Source organism: Oscarella lobularis, chromosome 6 (genome assembly GCF_947507565.1).
Source record: "Oscarella lobularis chromosome 6, ooOscLobu1.1, whole genome shotgun sequence".
NCBI classification, from domain to species: domain Eukaryota; kingdom Metazoa; phylum Porifera; class Homoscleromorpha; order Homosclerophorida; family Oscarellidae; genus Oscarella; species Oscarella lobularis.
This window is the reverse complement of record NC_089180.1, coordinates 1,659,582-1,677,651: the sequence shown is the minus strand read 5'-3', so window position 1 is coordinate 1,677,651 and position 18,070 is coordinate 1,659,582. Positions and strand designations below refer to the sequence as shown.

At 45.9% G+C, this 18,070-nt stretch overlaps 4 protein-coding genes across 15 annotated transcripts; all 4 read left to right on the top strand.

The window, feature by feature from the left end:
- Positions 1-106: 106 nt before the first annotated feature.
- On the top strand, positions 107-7,169 carry LOC136188534 (uncharacterized). 6 transcript variants are annotated; one of them, XR_010670227.1, is made up of 25 exons: positions 107-278; positions 544-925; positions 1,027-1,192; positions 1,249-1,385; positions 1,443-1,733; positions 1,829-1,997; positions 2,054-2,829; positions 2,884-2,962; positions 3,022-3,051; positions 3,116-3,237; positions 3,329-3,497; positions 3,552-3,900; positions 3,976-4,162; positions 4,222-4,359; positions 4,424-4,536; positions 4,608-4,676; positions 4,758-4,829; positions 4,885-4,957; positions 5,058-5,140; positions 5,193-5,299; positions 5,772-5,990; positions 6,052-6,133; positions 6,201-6,679; positions 6,738-6,886; positions 6,991-7,169. XR_010670227.1 is itself a non-coding variant. In XM_065976263.1 (22 exons), exons 1-22 carry the CDS (start codon positions 195-197, stop codon positions 6,083-6,085), a joined length of 3,852 nt encoding a protein of 1,283 aa, XP_065832335.1. In that variant the 5' UTR covers positions 107-194; the 3' UTR covers positions 6,086-6,192. The 6 variants fall into 6 exon arrangements, 1 of the variants encoding a protein (XP_065832335.1); XR_010670226.1 differs by having other exon boundaries at positions 1,024-1,192; positions 1,832-1,997; XR_010670228.1 differs by having other exon boundaries at positions 1,024-1,192; positions 3,332-3,497.
- Positions 7,170-7,455: 286 nt separating this feature from the next.
- LOC136188016 (putative leucine-rich repeat-containing protein DDB_G0290503) lies at positions 7,456-11,463 on the top strand. Of its 6 annotated transcripts, none has more exons than XM_065975743.1 (28): positions 7,456-7,586; positions 7,642-7,745; positions 7,791-7,884; positions 7,955-8,089; positions 8,136-8,189; positions 8,242-8,328; positions 8,390-8,461; positions 8,510-8,653; positions 8,706-8,769; positions 8,825-8,904; positions 8,952-8,979; positions 9,022-9,074; positions 9,127-9,186; positions 9,244-9,287; positions 9,343-9,445; positions 9,491-9,676; positions 9,724-9,781; positions 9,835-9,878; positions 9,935-10,024; positions 10,079-10,158; positions 10,210-10,294; positions 10,384-10,557; positions 10,609-10,704; positions 10,753-10,839; positions 10,890-11,023; positions 11,080-11,137; positions 11,189-11,272; positions 11,326-11,463. In XM_065975743.1, the coding sequence occupies exons 1-28, from the start codon at positions 7,512-7,514 to the stop codon at positions 11,419-11,421; spliced, it is 2,469 nt and encodes an 822-aa protein (XP_065831815.1). In that variant the 5' UTR covers positions 7,456-7,511; the 3' UTR covers positions 11,422-11,463. The 6 variants fall into 6 exon arrangements, with proteins under 6 accessions (XP_065831815.1, XP_065831814.1, XP_065831816.1 ...); XM_065975742.1 differs by having other exon boundaries at positions 8,242-8,337; positions 8,952-8,970; XM_065975744.1 differs by having other exon boundaries at positions 8,242-8,337; positions 9,037-9,074.
- Positions 11,464-12,173: 710 nt separating this feature from the next.
- Positions 12,174-15,838, top strand: LOC136188017 (spectrin beta chain, non-erythrocytic 1-like). 2 transcript variants are annotated; one of them, XM_065975747.1, is made up of 19 exons: positions 12,174-12,296; positions 12,348-12,475; positions 12,730-12,818; positions 12,867-12,937; positions 12,997-13,110; positions 13,161-13,228; positions 13,283-13,354; positions 13,412-13,488; positions 13,534-13,646; positions 13,701-13,778; positions 13,830-13,879; positions 13,935-14,052; positions 14,107-14,171; positions 14,219-14,393; positions 14,443-14,525; positions 14,579-14,717; positions 14,772-15,182; positions 15,324-15,531; positions 15,586-15,838. In XM_065975747.1, exons 3-19 carry the CDS (start codon positions 12,773-12,775, stop codon positions 15,693-15,695), a joined length of 1,998 nt encoding a protein of 665 aa, XP_065831819.1. In that variant the 5' UTR covers positions 12,174-12,296; positions 12,348-12,475; positions 12,730-12,772; the 3' UTR covers positions 15,696-15,838. The 2 variants fall into 2 exon arrangements, with proteins under 2 accessions (XP_065831819.1, XP_065831818.1); XM_065975746.1 differs by having other exon boundaries at positions 13,701-13,879.
- Positions 15,839-16,190: 352 nt separating this feature from the next.
- On the top strand, positions 16,191-17,001 carry LOC136188464 (spectrin alpha chain, non-erythrocytic 1-like). The gene is made up of 3 exons (XM_065976196.1): positions 16,191-16,409; positions 16,464-16,781; positions 16,849-17,001. The coding sequence occupies exons 1-3, from the start codon at positions 16,191-16,193 to the stop codon at positions 16,999-17,001; spliced, it is 690 nt and encodes a 229-aa protein (XP_065832268.1).
- The last annotated feature ends 1,069 nt before the right edge of the window (positions 17,002-18,070 follow it).

Below are 18,070 nucleotides of genomic sequence, written 5' to 3'. Positions count from 1 at the left end.
AGGTTTCATTCATTCATGGCGAAGTTCTGTACGCACGTAAAAAAGGTGGTTACTTATCCGCGTTTGTCGTGCGGAAATACGGGTACGTGGGCTTTGTGACGTAACGCAAGTGCACTACAGTTCATTTCTCATCAGGCAATCGTCCGACGAATAAAAAAGGAAGCGTACGCTCATAGCGACGATTGGCTTCGCCGATGCAAGTGCCTCCAGCGAAGTGGTCTCCAAGCGGCGCTCAAGGCAGTCGACTGACGTACGACTGGGAAGATCCGTGTTCTCAGGTGAGTCAACGCGATTTTTCGGATGTCGCGCGTCCAATGGGAAGAGGGATCACGCCTACGAGGCGAACCAATCGCTAGCTGTCGATCGCGCGCCCGCGAGAAATGTGTGACACCTCCCATGAACGCGGCTTTATAGGCTCTCGCATTCGAGGCTTTCGCGGCTCAGTTCTGCGTCGCGCGCACCCACGCCAGCGTTTTTTTCTCGTCTGCACGAACGAACGAATTTTTCCCGTCGCTCACGCAAATTACCGTGTACGTTTTGCAGATCGGCCTGCCCACTACAATGAGCGACGACAACACTCCGACGACTGCTGCCGCAGCCGTCGCAGCCGCCGCTGCCGCACCGACGACGACGGAAAACGAAACGACTACCGTTGCCGCTGCTGCAGCAGCCTACGAATCGTACGATTACCCCTACCTTAGCTGCGCTGGCGCCGCGCACGCCACGACTTCGACGGCGGCGGCTCATCCGTACACGACGAATCCGTACGCGGCAACTGGGCACAATCCGTTCGAAGATCCGTATCAACGATCGAATTCGGGTGCGCAACGCTCGGCCTATTCACACAATCCGTTCGAAGATCCGTATCAACGATCGAATTCGGTTGCGCGACGCTCGGCCTATTCACCCTATCAGTCGCCTTACGGTACGTACACCTATTTCCGTTTCACTTCCCCTGTTTGTAGCGCGCGTCCTTGTGGATTAACATAAGCTTTTGTCCTTTTATTTTTATTTTCGCCGCAGCAGTTGGTTATTACCCCCCGTGGAATCCCGCCGAGTCCCGCAACGTTGGGCACGGACTCAATTGGTATCGGAACGACGGCGTTTCCCTATCCTCATTCGGCGATGAACAGCGCGACTCCTCATTTGCCATCGAGTCGCCCCCCTCTACCGTGTCCCACGACGGATCAAAGTGAGATATACCCTTTCGTCACTCCCCAATTGACACCCATTCGATCCTCTCTTTAGCCCCATCTACGCCGCCGATTGGACTCAAGAGGCGATCCATTGCTACCCTACGGAGGGCAATCATCAAAAAGTCGATTTCGCCCCGAGCCAAGGAACGAGCGGCGAAACAATCATCATCGCAGAGAGCGTCGTCACGAGTAGGAAAAAAACGAAAATCGACCGTTCGCATTTCATTCAGAAACCAATCGTTACAGGAAAGCGATCCGACGCCGGCGCGCAAAGCGACGCTAAACGCGCAAAAAATGGCAGTGGCGAATTTCCCATCCCCGCGCTCGTCCCACTAGCGAACGATCAGCACCAGCTCGTCGTTCAAAGCGATCAGCCTACAACGTCAGAGACGTCGGCTACGACTTCGACGGCGGCGGCTCATCCGTACACGACGAATCCGTACGCGGCAACTGGGCACAATCCGTTCGAAGATCCGTATCAACGATCGAATTCGGTTGCGCGACGCTCGGCCTATTCACCCCGTCCGTCGCCTTACGGTACGTACACCTATTTCCGTTTCACTTCCCCTGTTTGTAGCGCGCGTCCTTGTGGATTAACATAAGCTTTTGTCCTTTTATTATTTTCGCCGCAGCAGTTGGTTATTACCCCCCGTGGAATCCCGCCGAGTCCCGCAACGTTGGGCACGGACTCAATTGGTATCGGAACGACGGCGTTTCTCTATCCTCGTTCGGCGATGAACAGCGCGACTCCTCATTCGCCATCGAGTCGCCCCCCTCTACCGTGTCCCACGACGGATCAAAGTGAGATAGACCCTTTCGTCACTCCCCAATTGACACCGATTCGATCCTCTCTTTAGCCCCATCTACGCCGCCGATTGGACTCAAGAGGCGATCCATCGCTACCCTACGGAGGGCAATCATCAAAAAGTCGATGGCGCCCCGAGGCAAGGAACGAGCGGCGAAACAATCATCATCGCAGAGAGCGTCGTCACGAGCAGGAAAAAGCCGAAAATCGACCGTTCGCATTTCATTCAGAAACCAATCGTTACAGGAAAGCGATCCGACGCCGACGCGCAAAGCGACGCTGAACGCGCAAAAAATGACAGTGGCGAATTTCCCATCCCCGCGCTCGTCCCACTAGCGAACGATCAGCACCAGCTCGTCGTTCAAAGCGATCAGCCTACAACGTCAGAAACGTCGGCTACGACAAGTTCGGCGAGCGGCGCCGGCGGCGTTTTCGAATCCATTACCGGAACGTCGACTACATCCGGGGATATCGCCGCTCAAGTTGCCGCTGCCGCGACGGCGGGCTTCACGACGGTTGTCTTGACGTCGGCAGATGGAAGTCAAGCGACGAGCGGGGTCGATGATGGAAGCGGGGGACAGATCACTCTCGCTGCAATCAATACTGATGACTCGTCGCAGGCGAGACAGCAGCCACAGCAACAGCAGCCGGAGATTATTAATCAGTGCTTGTTTTCACCGAACGATGAAAAGGATGATTTGTCCAAGCAGGAGAATGACATATTTAAGAGAAACATTGAAGAGTATTTGAAGACTAACAATATAGCGAGCGTCGAGGTCATTTTGGATAGGCCAAAGAAGGAAAGAAGCGCTTTTTACAGGGCAATCGGTATAGAAAAAGTCAATATAAAACTTTCCCAAAACGGTTCTGTTATTGTTGTAGCACGTGGCATCACAAAGCCACTGTATTCTGTCTACAGAAAGGTGGTACGAGTCTATGGTAAGAAAAACTCTCTTGGAAAGTGAGTTGACTGCAGATGGATTCGTCGAAAGTTTTTTTATTTTATACTGTTATTTTTAGGTATACGCTGGAAGTGAACAAATTGAAACAGTCGGTTTTTGTCTGGAAGGCTCCCGGCTTTTTTCTTGCAACGGTTTTTTTTTCTTCGATTTAGACAGAAACATGGGAATGACTGGGCTGCAATTGGAGCAGCAATGAACAGGAGTCCTTCATCAGTCAAAGGCACGAATTCGGCTGCGCGACGCTCGGCCTATTCATCCTATCCGTCGCCTTACGGTACGTACACCTATTTCCGTTTCACTTCCCATGTTTGTAGCGCGCGTCCTTGTGGATAACATAAGCTTTTGTCCTTTTATTTTCGCCGCAGCAGTTGGTTATTACCCCCCGTGGAATCCCGCCGAGTCCCGCAACGTTGGGCACGGACTCAATTGGCGTCGGAACGACGGCGTTTCCCTATCCTCGTTCGGCGATGAACAGCGCGACTCCTCATTCGCCATCGAGTCGCCCCCCTCTACCGTGTCCCACGACGGATCAATGTGAGAAATACCCTTTCGTCACTGCCCAATTGACACCGATTCGCTCCTCTTTAGCCCCATCTACGCCGCTTATCCGAAGAAATTGACTGGCGAGGCGATGCATCGCTACCTAACGAAGCGCAATCATCAAAAAGTCATCGTATTTCACACGAAAGTTGTCCAAAAATCGTACGGCAACGAGAAACGCTTCTTCTGCCCGCCGCCGTGCGTCCATATCGTCGGGAACGGATGGAAATTAGGCAATAAAGGAGCGGACGGATCGGCGGTCGCCACCGTCGCCGCCGCCGCCACCGCCTCCGCCGCCTCCGCCGCCACCGCCTCCGCTTCGACCGATCCGAAGGACCCGTGCGGATTCATCGGAATACGCGGTCTGGACATGATGACACCGCTCAATTTGAAGAACGTGAGAAAATTCGTGGGCGCGATCTCCCGCTTTTGTGTCCTTTTCGCTGACTCCATCTCTTCTTTTTTTGCGAAGGGCTACGGCGCGGCGAAGCTCTTCATACCGGCCGTCGATCGGCGAAAGCAGTTCAATTTGCTCGTGAAGATGTTCCAAAGCAACGGAGAGGAGATAGGCGTTTTTCACTCGCGTCGAATCAAGGTCATTTCGAAGCCGTTGAAAAAGCCACAGTCGCTCAAGAATCAGTCGCTCAAGAATATCGAACGTGAGCGCGTGGGAATACGGTTTTTGATGATTTTTTTGAATTAATTGAATTTTCTTCAGTTTGTTTTCCGTCCGGATCCCAAGTGGCCCTGTTCAGTCGACTCCGATCGCAGACGGTCAGCACTCGATATCTTCACGTCGAGGGAAAGAATTTCCACGCGAGCAGTCAGCAATGGGGAGCCTTTACTATTTACCCCGGTATGATAGGCTAGAATTGGGGAAGCGCGAAGACCTGACTCCTTTTTTCTCTCTCTCCCTGAAGTCGATGAAAATGAATCTGAGGGTGAAGAGTTCGCCGTTCTCGATGGATTCGTTCACTACGGTCAAACGGTGAAGCTCGTCTGCACGATGACTGGAGTGGCTCTGCCTCTATTGGTATAATTCGTTCTGTTTTCCTTTTTTCCCCTCCAGTGGCTTCCATTAATACATGTATGTTCTTTCTTTAGGTCATTCGCAAGGTGGACAAACAGACTGCTCTACTCGATGCTGATGATCCGGTTTCTCAGCTCCACAAGGCGAGTCTCTTTCACTTCCTCGCGAAGTCGGATCGTTTCTCACGGTGCCAACCGACTTTTCTTTCTTTCTCACCCAATCAGGTCGCTTTCTATATGAAGGACACCGAGCGCATGTATCTCTGCCTGTCGCAGGAAAGAATCATTCAATTTCAAGTAATAGGAACACGAGCCTTTATTCGTTTCTATTAGAGATATCTATTCTATTCAGGCGAACCCTTGTCCCGAGGAACCCGCAAAAGAGATGATCAACGACGGGGCTTCGTGGACCATAGTTAGCGCAGGTATACATAAATTCGCTGCTAAGAGAAACGGATACTAGTAGTAGCCAAGTCGACGCGTCTCCTTCGATCCTTGGCAACGCTCGAGTTCCTTTTATTCCAGATAAAGCCGAGTACACATTCTGCGAGGGAATGGGCCCGGTGCCCACTCCCGTCACCCCGTGCCCTTGCGTCACGGCCACTTCCGTACGTTCAGCGCATAAACTTTCGATTTTTTTATTCTTTGTGGGTGTCGTAGATGTACGGTGGCGGGTTGAAGGCGATGAGGATGGAGGTCATCGGTGAATATTTTACTCGCGACCTCAAGGTGTGGATCGGCGAAGCGGAGGCGGAGACGGAGTTCAGGTGAGACGTCTTCCCCCCCCCCCCTCCTCCTCCTCCTCTTTGCATTCCATGTTTTGACTTTTCCGAACTACTGTTTCTGTTGGCTTAGATAGGAACCGTTCTAGGCCCCACTGCCCTTAGCTAGCTCTCCTAGTCCAGTAACTCTCGGTTCCGGGCTTGGGAACAATAGAAATGATGTTCTCTCGGCACTGAATCAAGTCTTGAGAGTCGGTTTCGCTAGGGGCCTTAAATGTCTAGTTCAAGGCTCCCCAAGGGTTATCTTACGGTCTTGAATTGCGGTAGATATGTCGCATAGATTAGATAGGCCGTCGGCTTGAGCGTCATCTATTTTTAAGCTGTGGTGCTTTTGTTTAACAACTTGACCCCAATCTGGCCATGTGAACCCCGTTCCCACCTCCTGTTCCGGCTCTTGCGAATGTCTTTGAAAACGAAAGTTTTGCCTTTCCTCCTTCCCCTCTCCCCAACCGTGCAGAAGCCCGACGTCGCTTCTGTACGTCGTGCCTCCTCATTCGGCTGTACGCCTTCGCCGGGCGCCGATTTTGCTCGTTCGTAGCGACGGCATTATCTACCCGACGACGCTCTACCAGGAGTACCGCCGCGCCCGAACAGAATCAGGGATGCTTGTTGTCGACTCATACCGTCCTCTCCTTGCTGGCGCGACGGTCAGTCCGTGCGGTACTCTCGTTGAGACGTAAACCGGCGACCGATTTCAAGAAGTTCTAATTATTAGCTAAGGCTATTTTTTGTCAAAGATTTAAGGAGTTAGAGTCTAAGGACCAGAGTTAAGGACTTCATTTCAAGTTGCATTTTTTAATTAAGTGCGTGGCACATACAGTAAGGCTGTTGTCAGTGGCGAGATTCTTCAGCACGTTTTTTTTGATTTTCGTACTGTTCTTGGCAGTGTAAGGAGAAACGTGTTCAGCTGTTGCATGGAAAAAGCTACAATACTCGCGTCCGCGCCCCCACCCATACCTTCGTTCGATGCTCCCGCGCCGCCGGATGAAGAAGCGGCGCGACTACTTTAATAGCAGCATCAGTTCCGACAACAGGCGGAAAACGTGAGAGATCGCGACAAACGATCAAAATCGGACGAACATTCTCGTCGAAAAAGCCGGCGACGTTTAATCTCGACTCGCCGTACGAATGCGAGTGGAAGAACTGTCGCGACGCGTTCGCCTCGTCGCGAGATCTCTTCACGCACGTGAAGAACACGTGTGCGCGCCTGGCGCTTGGAATCTCCTCGGCGAAGGCGCAGACGGCTTCCGATGCTGCTGGCGAACGTGTTCCCACGCCGAACCGAGCAAAACGTTTCGAGCGCGCTACCAACTCCTCTATCATCTCCAGAACACGCATTGCGGCGAGAGAATTCACAGAATATCGGTAAGGGGCTCCCAAAGGCTTCGCGCTCGCGTATTGGGTGGCTATTTTAAACACGAAGGGTTTCGCGCGGGCGATATTCGATACCTCGACCTCATTTCCGCTACAAAGATCCAGGAAAACGAAACGCCTCTCGCCGGATGAGGAACGCGATCGCTCGACGGCGTTGCCCGTAAGAATCGGAGAGGCGGCCGGAAGAGTGCCGGAGAGGTGAGCTAGCAACGCATTATTTATTTATTATTATTTTATTATTATTATTATTATCTTTGAATCACTCACGCAAGGGAGCATATCAATTAGGGACCCCCTTTTAGGAACCTGAGACGCCGCGAAGTGGTTCGTTGCGACGAGCGGCCGCTGCTGGATTCTCAAGGGCAATCGACGCTCGAAAAAGGGACATCGGAATCGCGGCGGCGGCGGCGGCGGGGACATACAGATATTAATAAAATTTTTTAATTTTAAAATTGTATATACGATTTACGACTTTTTTTCGCTCGCGTTTACACCGGTTTTTTTTCGTTCGTAGTTGAGGTGATAGTAAATGGAGCGCGTGTGGGTGTGGCTTTTGGTTAGACTATAGATACTATAGGGTTTGACTATAATCTAATGAGCTACAAGTGTTCTCTCTAAGGACTTAGTCTATTTCTTACTTCTGTGTTTAGAAGATCGTCGTATGCTTCGGTGACGGCTTCGTTTTCGCTAAAAAATTATTTATACATTTTTCTATCACGTGATGTCTTGCGGGGGAGCTCAGGGCGACGTCATCGTACGCACGCACGCACGCACGCACCTACGCACGCGCGGATCCTCGCAGTCTTACGCCTTGTAGCGAATCATGAGTGCAAGCGAAGGAAAGCTCGAATCGGGATTCGATCTGCGCGTGGGGAATCTTTCGGAGGATGTTCGCAAGGTACGTGAGGGATGGGAGGGCCTCGACGATGATAGGACGACTGCTAAAATTATAGAACGACGTTCTTCGACACGTCGAAAAACAGGCCAAGGTGTCGTCGATCAATCACTATGCGCTTGCATCGAAGAACAAACGTCAAGGACGCACTACTGGCTACGCGTACGTAAAAAAAGGCGATCGCGTCGATCGTCGACATTTTTTTAGATTCCTACACTTTCCGAACGACGAGGAAGCCGAACGCGCCGAACGCGCCGAACGCGCGCTCAGTGGAACGATGTTTTGTAGAAGACCTCTCCTGGTGCGTGAGGACCCCTCCCACGCACCCGCGCGGCGCCCTCTCATTGGTTCTCGTATTTCTTTCATACTAGATCGCTCGCGTTCCGTGTCGTTCCAAGGATGCCGCGAATGTTTTTATTCGACTACGTGCGAGTGTTATCGTCGTTCGAAGGGGCGAATACCAAAGCGGAACGGCGTCTCCCGCGCCGGCGGAACCATCCACAGAGGCACGTGACTTGCACGTGCATAGACGAGTGTACATGTATATTTTAGAAGATGTCGCTTATTATTACGAGCGTGGAGACGAATTGCAGTTTCTGGGCGCAAGTAAGAAAGATACAATGAAGAAGGAGTTTCTTTTGATTCTCTCTTTTCTTAGATGTCCAATGATGAGTCGAAATTGCAACAATTACAAAAGTGCTTGAAGTCTTGGGGTCCCAAAACGGCTGCTGTTCAAATCCCGGATGTTGGAGAGGTAAAATAGCGTTTTCAATTAATGAGTTATTAATAGAATTTCTTCTTTTTAGATCTACGGTGCCGTGTTTGAAGAAGATTCCAATTGGTATCGTTGTAAATTGATACAGTCCGAAGCGGGAATGGTACTATGACGTCATCAATTGCTTAATTTTTTATTATTTTGTTTTTAGGACAAAATCGTTTACATTGAAAATGAATTGGAAATCGAATCCAGGAAATTGGTCGTACTTCCGGAATCGTACAGCCAGATTCCGGCGTACGCAAGGCGTTATTTTTTGACGGGAATTCAAATTGAGGAAACGCATTCTGAAGAGGTTTGATGATCATCATGACGTTATCAGGAGAAAATTTTATTGATTTCATTAGGTGTATGAAATGTTAAAATCAATGAGTGGTGACGTCATTCCGAGCCAATGCTATTTCACACCATGTGAGTAAATTATTGGAATTTGTATATAATTAATCAATCAATTAATTAATTAAAGGTGACTTCATACCTTGTATGCTCTTTTCTCGTGGTAACAATGTGGCGAATCAGTTGATTGAAAGAGGACACACCCACAAGGTCATTAATTAAAATTAATTTAATTAAAATTTATTTGAATTTTGTAGTTGGATCTCACTGCATTTGGTTTGCAAGGTGACTTGTTTCAAATAAGTTAATTTAATTAATTTAATTTAGCCTTACTTCACAAAGTGATGTGGGAAAGAGAAATTTTCCGCAATGAAATCAAGGCATTTAATAGAATACATAATTAAATAAAATTAACTTGTTACGTGTGTCTAGAGGGAGAAAAGGTCGAAAGCTTTGTTGCAAACTCAGATGCAGAACATTATTCCGGAAAAGGTAAATAAATAAATAAATAGAAATAAACAAGTAAGTATAATTTTCTTTTAATTAAAGTTCAACAAATTGGCTGACCTTCTTGCTGAGTTACCATCTCTAAGGTAACGCGAATACATAATCGTATCAATTAGATATTTATTGATTTGTGTGAACAAGGAGAAGTGTGAAGAAACATCTCGATTTACTGGAAAAAGCCTATCAAGTTCTCGTCAATCGAGAAGAAGTCATTGACCCTGATCACATTACCACTCTCAAAGAGGTTCAATATACGAATTTATTTATTTATACTTTCATTTCTTTACAGGTGGAAGAGAAATTGAACGTTTTCACGGAACTTCAGCAAAAGATTGGTTGCTGTGACGACAAGTCCTCATTGGAATCAATGATAAAGGGTCGAGACGAAAGTCGTCTTCAACTTGTCAATTCTCTTCAAATATTTCTCAACGTCGTCTCTTTGATGTCAATGGACGAGAGATATCAAAAACTACAAGTCACTAAAAATCAATAATTAAATAAATGATATGATTAATTCAATAGGAAACGAAGGATCTGTTGTTATCTTTCTCAAAAGGATGGAACAGGATTGTTGATCCGGGTATTATTACATTCAATTAAATCATAGTCGTCTTAAATTATTGATAATTTTAGCGCCCACCTTAGAAACGGCATTGAATCAATATCAACAATGGAAGGTAACACACTTGAAATTAATTAATTAATTTCGTAATTAAATACATTATTTGTGAAGGTTTCATGCACGAAAGAATTTGAATCTCTTCCTGAAAAAACGGACGAACTTGTTCACAAATTGAAGACATCAATGACGTCATGGGTAAATGTACGTCACGTGTGCAAAAATCACTTATAAAAATTTAATAAGTTTGTTTTATAGTCACGTGACAGCGAGAGTGAAGCGTCAGAGGAATTTCGTTTCGCTCTCGTCTCCGAAATTCTTCAGTGGCTCGTTCGAAGGTCATTCCGCCGTCTAACCCTTGCTAACGCGCACGCGATAGACTCTTCTAGGTACGATCCAAACGCCGAGCTCCCTATGGACACTGATACGGAGCAAGATCGCGTTCTTTTCATCAAATCCGTCGCACAGTTCATGGTGAGTCTATAGGCCACGCCTACTCCGTAACTCATAGTTACGAGCGTGCGCAATCTTGATATATTGCGTCTTTGTCACTACTTTTATAGGCAACGAAAGCCCATATCAAACTCAATGGGAAAAAACTTTATGGAGCCGACGGTTATGCAGTGAAAGAACTTCTAAAAATAGGATCAATGCTTTATGACGCAATGGGATCCAATCAGAACGATCGTCCTGGCGTAAAATCAGCAACAATTGAACAATTTGACATCACTAGCAAAGTAATAAAAATCTCATCAATTAAATTAAAAATTAATTAATATTTATTTTAGACTAGTGATCTAAAATTAGTTCGTCAATTAGCTTCTGAAATAACAGAACATGGATCAAGTTTGAGTGCTCTACTCAAACAGGAAGTAGAATTACAGGTAGCAAAGATAACTAATTATTAATTATATAATAAATTCATTAATTAGGAAATGCGTGCTGCTGTTATTGCTCGATCCTTGGAATTAGACAAAATTGTGAGAGAATTGAAAACCAGTACTGCTAATCAAGTTCACGTAAGAAAATTTAATATTTAATTAAATATATAATAATAGCTTTTCGATAGGGGAAAACTCGGGAGTCTGTTCATCGTTTGGAAAATTTGGCGGGAGACGAAGCGAACTTAGAAGCGAGAATTGAAAAGAAAAAACAAGAATTGGAGAGAAACCAAAAGAGACTCAAAAGCCTTCAAAACGTCAGGTGAACATCAACATATGAAAAAATTAAACTATTCGATTTTTCAACTCTACTTTTAGACCAGCATTCATGGACGAATACGAGAAACTCGAAGGAAAATTAAAACGACATCATGAAGTATAAAAAATTCATAATAATTAATTAATTAAACTCGCTATTTTCATATAGGAATACATAGAAAGATTCAGAAACCTGACCTTCCGTGAGCATCAGCTGAAGGAACTGAACCGAAAAGAGCAAGAAAAACTAGAGGTAAGAAATCCATAAATTGAATACAATTTATTTATTATTTCTCCCTCCTTTAGGCAACGAATCTTTCCCTACAGGAAATGCAGAGAAACGCCCATTCCGAACCGTCGTCAATAAGACGGGCAATATCGAGGAGACGTATCGTTTTTTAAAGATGGAATTTAGTTTTCAAAGTCTTTGACCTTGCCAGGGAACTACCTCGCCGGTGGGGTAGATCCCCATTTACCTCCCACGTTATTTTGTTTCATGCATTCTACATGCACACGCCATAAGCTCCGATGTTTCTTCATGGACAGCGGGCAAAGGTACCGAAGGTTGGTTAGGTTATTTAATTTTTTGCTAGATTCACGAAATCTATATTGCAGTAGCAATCGCAATAAAATTCGTATGAGCAGGAACGTCATCAGGTCACGTGGTTCCTGCTTGACTCTGTCCTTTACTCTTTTAAAATCATTTTCTTCTTTCCCTTCGACGTCTAGCAAAAGAAAAACATATACTGTTGCGTTACGGCAAATGCCGGCGCGTTTGGCGGGTGGAAAGATGCCACGACGGATTCGCACACTTCGTGCCCGCTCCACTTCGGAAGAACCCAAATACTAAGGGGAAAAAACGCTATTCGCATGGGTCGTTAGGCTGCTAATGGGGGGCGTTTACAACGAGCTGTAAGTCTCTCCTGTTGTACCCGAGTACTATTGTAAAAGTGTGTTGTTCTGCGTGACTGCGTCGAAGTTGCAGCGAATGTGTCGATTTACCTTTACAGCGAAGTTCATTCCCGCGGTCGACAAGACACTTGACGCGTCGCTGTCCCTGTTGTGAGGACCCGATCGGTCCCGGCTGCTTGTCGAACGGTTCAACCGACGTATCATAACGACGAACGACGATCCGAGGAACTACCAGTCTGCCGTTCCGCTCTAAAAGGATTAATCATACGGGGACACCGTGGCCGTTGATCCGGGCCGTGACATCACTTCAGATCTTCTGAAAAGACACTTTCTACAGCTTCGGCTCAGTCGAAAGCGGCGAAAAAGTAAGCGATTTGCTTTAAAAAGAGAGGTGTCGTGCTATTTTTAGTCGTTAGGCTCCTGCAGTTCGATTGCTTCGTTGCACCTGCTTCAGGACTTCGAGCAGCAGCGGCTCAAGCTGCAGACGCAGCGCGTACAAACCCAACAGAAGACATTCTCGAAGTGGATAAACTCCTATCTGCCGGTACGAAGCGCATACGATTTTCGCGAATTTGCGTACGCTGCATGCTAGAAAAGATACACTGTGATTTCTTTATTTTGTACTTTCCTTGTCGTTTTTCCTACGAAACCCGTAGTTTCCGCCGCATGCGTTTTGGCTGTGACGTATGCTCCGAGGCGCGCTTTTGTGAGCGGGCACTCCAGTGCTTAGATCGTTAGTTAGATACGCCATAAGCAATGTTATATTGCCTGATACGGAGAACGCTCTTCCGCCAATAGAAATCCACGGCTTTTTGCTGATTTGCAAGACGGTCGCGTTCTCATGAAACTCCTGGAAAGTATTTCCGGGGAAAAGCTCGGTGCAATGGGTAGGAAACGAAAAATAATTTGGGCGCGAAATAATACGTTGGTTTCAGCTAAAGGAAACTTGAGAATTCGCGAACTTGAAAACGTGCAAAAGGCCTTGGACTTCTTATCTAGTAAAAAGGTGCAAGGATTTTGGAGAATGAAAAGTGGGCGTGGTTAACTTAATGTCTCATACTGTAGGTCAAATTAGAGAGCATCAGGGCGCATAATATTGTTGACGGCAATCAGAGACTGATTCTCGGCTTGCTGTGGACAATAATTTTGCGATTTCAAATTCAGGATATTTCTATAGAGGTACGTTCAGTTTTGAGTAAGGAACGCTAAGATCATCTTACATACACTAGGATGAGTCAAGGGAGATAAAATCAGCAAAAGACGCACTCTTACTTTGGTGTCAGAGAAAGACTAAAGGGTGAAATCAGAGAATTTTTAATTGGATTAACATTATTATTAACTTTGCTTTTAGGTACACTAATGTAGGTGTGAAGAATTTCACGTGTGATGGATTGGCTTTCTGTGCCATCATCCACAAACACAAGTAGGCCATAAACAAATTGAGATATTCATTATTGGGCCCTGACGTTTCTTACTTCAGACCAGAACTGATTGACTTTGCTTCCTTGAAAAAATCCAATCCTGAGCTTGGAATTCCGAGGCTCCTTGACGCAGAAGGTAAAAAAACGACTCAAATCTTTTTTTTCCTGATATTTCTATTAGACGTAAACGTTCCTGGTCCTGATGATAAATCGATCATGACTCATCTCGTTTCCTACCACAACTATTTCACCAAAATGAAATTTGAAGAGACGGCAGGGCGACGTGTTGCCAAGGTGACTTGTAAAAGCAACTGCATGCACTTGGCGCGAAACTTTCACATTATTCAGGTGATAGGAAAATTGTTGAAGATGCAGGGGGAGTACGACCGCATGGTCACGAATCTCCTCGCGTGGATTCAAAAAACGGTAGTCATATTAGCAGATAGAAAGTTTCCCAATCGTCTAACGGGCGTCCAGGCGCTCGTGACCGACTTCAAACGCTATAGAACAGTGGAAAAGCCGCCCAAGTAAACGCTAGTCATACCAAAAGTAGGGGGCCCTCTTTAGGGAACGTTTTTATAGATACGCGGAAAAGGGCGAATTGAAAGTGCAGTTATTTAACATTCAGACTAATTTAAGAGCGTTGAAGCGGAGGGTTTGGGTTCCCGTTGAAGGCAAACTCATTTCCGACGTGAACAAGGTTTACTTCTTATATTACAACGAGAGAAAATTAATCCTCTCCAATTTCTCTAAGGGATGGGACAGGCTAGAAGTGGCTGAACACGAGAGAGAGCTTGCGTTGCGAGAAGCTCTCCAAAAGTGCGTATTTAGTTATTTTCTGAAAGGTTAATTAATTGATTTTGCAGGCAAGAACAGTTAGAGCAACTCGCCGCTAGATTTGACCGCAAGGCGGCTCTCAGAGAAGCCTGGCTGGTTGACATGAATCAAGTCTTGACTGACATGCGTTACGGCGAGACGGCCAGCTCTGTTGCCGCCTCGCTGAAGCGCCACGAAGCGGTGAACACGGATGTCAGAGCGAGAGTAAGACGCTGCAGATGCGGTGGAGATATAAGAAGGAATTAATACATAGGAAGAGAGAATTGAAGTAGTGGTAAAATTAGCGGATCAGTTGATTGGGGAGGAATATCATCAGGCTGCAATAGTCAGAAAGAGGTGTCTATAAACGTCTTTGGATGGTTTCAGTGTTTACCTCTTATCCCCCCTAGACAAAGAGGCATTCAGGAAAAGTGGGAAGCTTTGCTTGCGAAATTGGAACAGGGACGAAAGGTCTTGGCCGGCTACCGCGACTTGATAACAGTTCTTTCCGACGTTGATAGTTGCGTTTCGGAAATGGGTCAATTGGAGGTGAGCAGACCAAATCAAGGCGCACGTGACATAAGACGATAGGCGCTGTTCTAGAACCGATTGCGTTCTGAGGACTTTGGCAAGCATTTGACGGGCGTAGAAGACTTGATACAAAAGCATTCTATTGTGGAGTCCGAGCGCGTCAAAGCGCTGCAAGCCCAACTGCAGAGATTTGCGGATTCAAAGCAGACTTATTCTGGTCTTGTACGCGAGAGACAGGAGACTCTGTCTTCCGCTAATAAGCGGCTGTGTGTCGCCGCTGAGCAGAGAAAAGCGCGGCTCAACGACTCGTTGAGGCTGCAGCAGTTCTATCGCGACGTTGAGGAGGAGGACGCTTGGATTAGAGAGAAAGAACAAGTTGCTTCGTCTGTAGATCACGGAAAGGATCTCGTCGGTGTCATGCATTTGATCAAGAAGCACGAAGCTTTAGAAGCGGAATTGCAAGGGCAAGATTCTCATTTAAAGGTGAGGTAAAGCGATAGCAACAAAAACAAATAAAACCGCGTTACTTGCTGAGATAAGGTAGACAAGTGTGTGACAGGTGATCAGCAGTTGCCAAGACTACGCAGACACCTGATTATCAGTCAGTCATTGTTCTCTTTCTAGGCTGTCTGCAAAACAGGAGAAGATCTCAAACGCGGAAGCCACTATGCCTCCAAAGCGATAGCAGCGCGCATTGGCTCTCTAACAGACAAATGGAAAAAGCTTAGAGAACTGTCGGCAGCACGAAAGACTCGCCTAAATGAAGCGTACCAATCCCAACAGGTATATCCAATGTCATTGTCCTCTGTGCAGCATCGACGAAATGACACTGGTAAATCCAAAAAAATGTCTCGAATTAATTTCTCGATGTCTTGTGGGGGCGCAGACGGCGAATGCGTTGTGCCGTGCAAAGCATTACGCTTCGTCGGACATCAGAGCGACTGCAGAAGCGCTTGGGTCCCTTTGGGGGCAGCTGTCGGCCGCCTGCGCGGATAAAGGGCAGAAATTGCGCGAGGCGGCTGATCAGCAGCAGTTCGCTCGCGCTACGAACGATTTTGAGATTTGGCTGCGCGAAACTGAAGCCCTTTTGAGGAGCGACGATTTGGGACGGGATTTCTCGACTGTGACGTATCTGCTGAAGAAGCATCAGCTACTGGAGAACGATATTCAGTTGCGAGGACGTTTGCTGCGACAGCTCGAGGAGCAGGGAAATTTGCTTGTCGCTCGGGGTCATTTCAACGCCGAGTCAATTAAAAGGCAGCTCAAGAGTCTGGAAGACAGGTAAGGAAGAGCTACACGCGCTTCGCGCACTCTACTGTAGGGAACCATGCACGTACATAGCACTAAAATTAGTAAATCTGACGGAAACGTCAATCATTCACGTCTGACGTACACGTCAATCACTCAATTCCACTAATAGCATGCAGCGGTTACCTAGTAAGTCTGACAGACACGTCAATCACTCACTTTTATAAATAGCATACGTATATAATGCCAATACCACCCCTGGTCTCGTTTTTCAGATTCTCAGGACTCAGTGATTTGGTTGAGGAGCGACGGTCACGTCTGCAAGCGTCTCAAGATGTTCACCAATTCTTTCGCGACGTTGAAGACGAAAGTCAGTGGATTCGCGAGCACGTCGTCGTCGCTGCGTCGCCAGACGTCGGATCGTCTCTTACAAGCGTTCAAAATCTTCAAAAGCGCCACAACGTAAGGATGGCGTGCTTGTGTCTGTCTGCTTTTATTCTTATTATTAAAATTTAGGCATTTGAAATGGAATTGGCCAATCATGAGCTGCGCCTTAACGACATTAACGATCACGCGAATGAACTTGTTTCTGCGAAAAATTTCGCTTCTGACGCGATTGTCCAACAGAACAGGGAACTCCAGGCGAGCTGGAAAAACTTGCTCGCTCATACCAAAGGGCGAAAAATGAAACTAGAACAGTCTCTAGACGCTCAGAAGTATTACTTTGAGGCCACGGAAGCAGACGTTTGGATGAACGAAAAGGCTGGAATAGCGAGCAATCAAGACTATGGAAAGGACGAAGATACAGCCGAAAAATACTTGCAGAAGCACAGGGTGAATAGTAAAAAGTATTGCTATTAGGTGGCGTTTGAAAAGCGGGGTTTTCTTCTCTTGTTGTCAGACTTTGGCTGTTGATGTTGAGGCGTACGCTAAGGAGGTCAGTCGTTTGGAGGAAATGGCTCAATCTTTTATTCCAGCGGATCATTTTGACGCAATGGCAATAGGCGCACGGCAGGCAAGTGAAATTGGAAGAGTTTTAAGAATCAAAGATTAGGCCCTCAATTTAAAATTTAGGCCCTAAGAATCAAAGATTAGGCCCTCAATTTAATACTGATGAATTTGGAATCAACGATTAGGCCCTCAATTTAATATTCAGGCCTTGTGAATCAAATATTAGGCCCTCAATTAAATATTTAGGCGTTTAGAATAAAAGATTAGGCCCTCAACGTAATATTTAGGCTCTGTGAATCAAAGATTAGGCCCTCAATTTAAAGTTTAGGTTTTTAGATTCAAAGATTAGGCTCTCATTTTAATATTTGGCCTTTAGAATGAAAGATTAGGCCTTAAATTTGATACTGAGTCCTTTATAATCAAAGATTAGACCCTCAATTTAATATTTACGCCCTGTGAATCAAAGATTAGGCCCTCATTTTAATATTTGGCTTTTAGAATCAAAGATTATGCCCTGAATTTAATACTGAGGCCTTTAGAATCAAAGTCTGGGCCCTCATTTTAATATTAAGGCCCTGTGAATTAAAGATTAGGCTCTATATTTAATATTTGCCTTTAGAATCAAAGATTAGGCCCTAAATTTAATACTGTGGCCTTTAGAGTAAAAGATGAGGCCCTCAACGTAATATTTAGGCTCTGTGAATCAAAGATTAGGCCCTCATTTTAAAGTTTAGGTTTTTAGATTCAAAGTTTAGGCTCTCATTTTAATTTTTGGCCTTTAGAATTAAAGATTAGGCCCTTAATTTAATACTCATGCGTGTACAGTTAAAGATTAGGCCCTCAATTTAATATATTGAGGCCCTCTGAATCAAAGATTAGGCCCTCAATTTAAAGTTTAGGTATTTAGAATCAAACATTAGGCCCTCAATTTAATACTGAGTCCTTTAGAATCAAAGATTAGGCCCTCAATTTAATATTTGGCTTTGATATCAAAGATTTGGCCTTGAATTTAATACTTTGGCCTTTAGAATCCAAGATTAGGCTCTCAATTTAATATTGAGGCCCTCTGAATCAAAGATTAGGCCCTGAATTTAAAGTTTAAGTCTTTAGAATCAAACATTAGGCCCTCAATTTATTATTTGGCTTTTAGAATTAAAGATTAGGCCATAAAT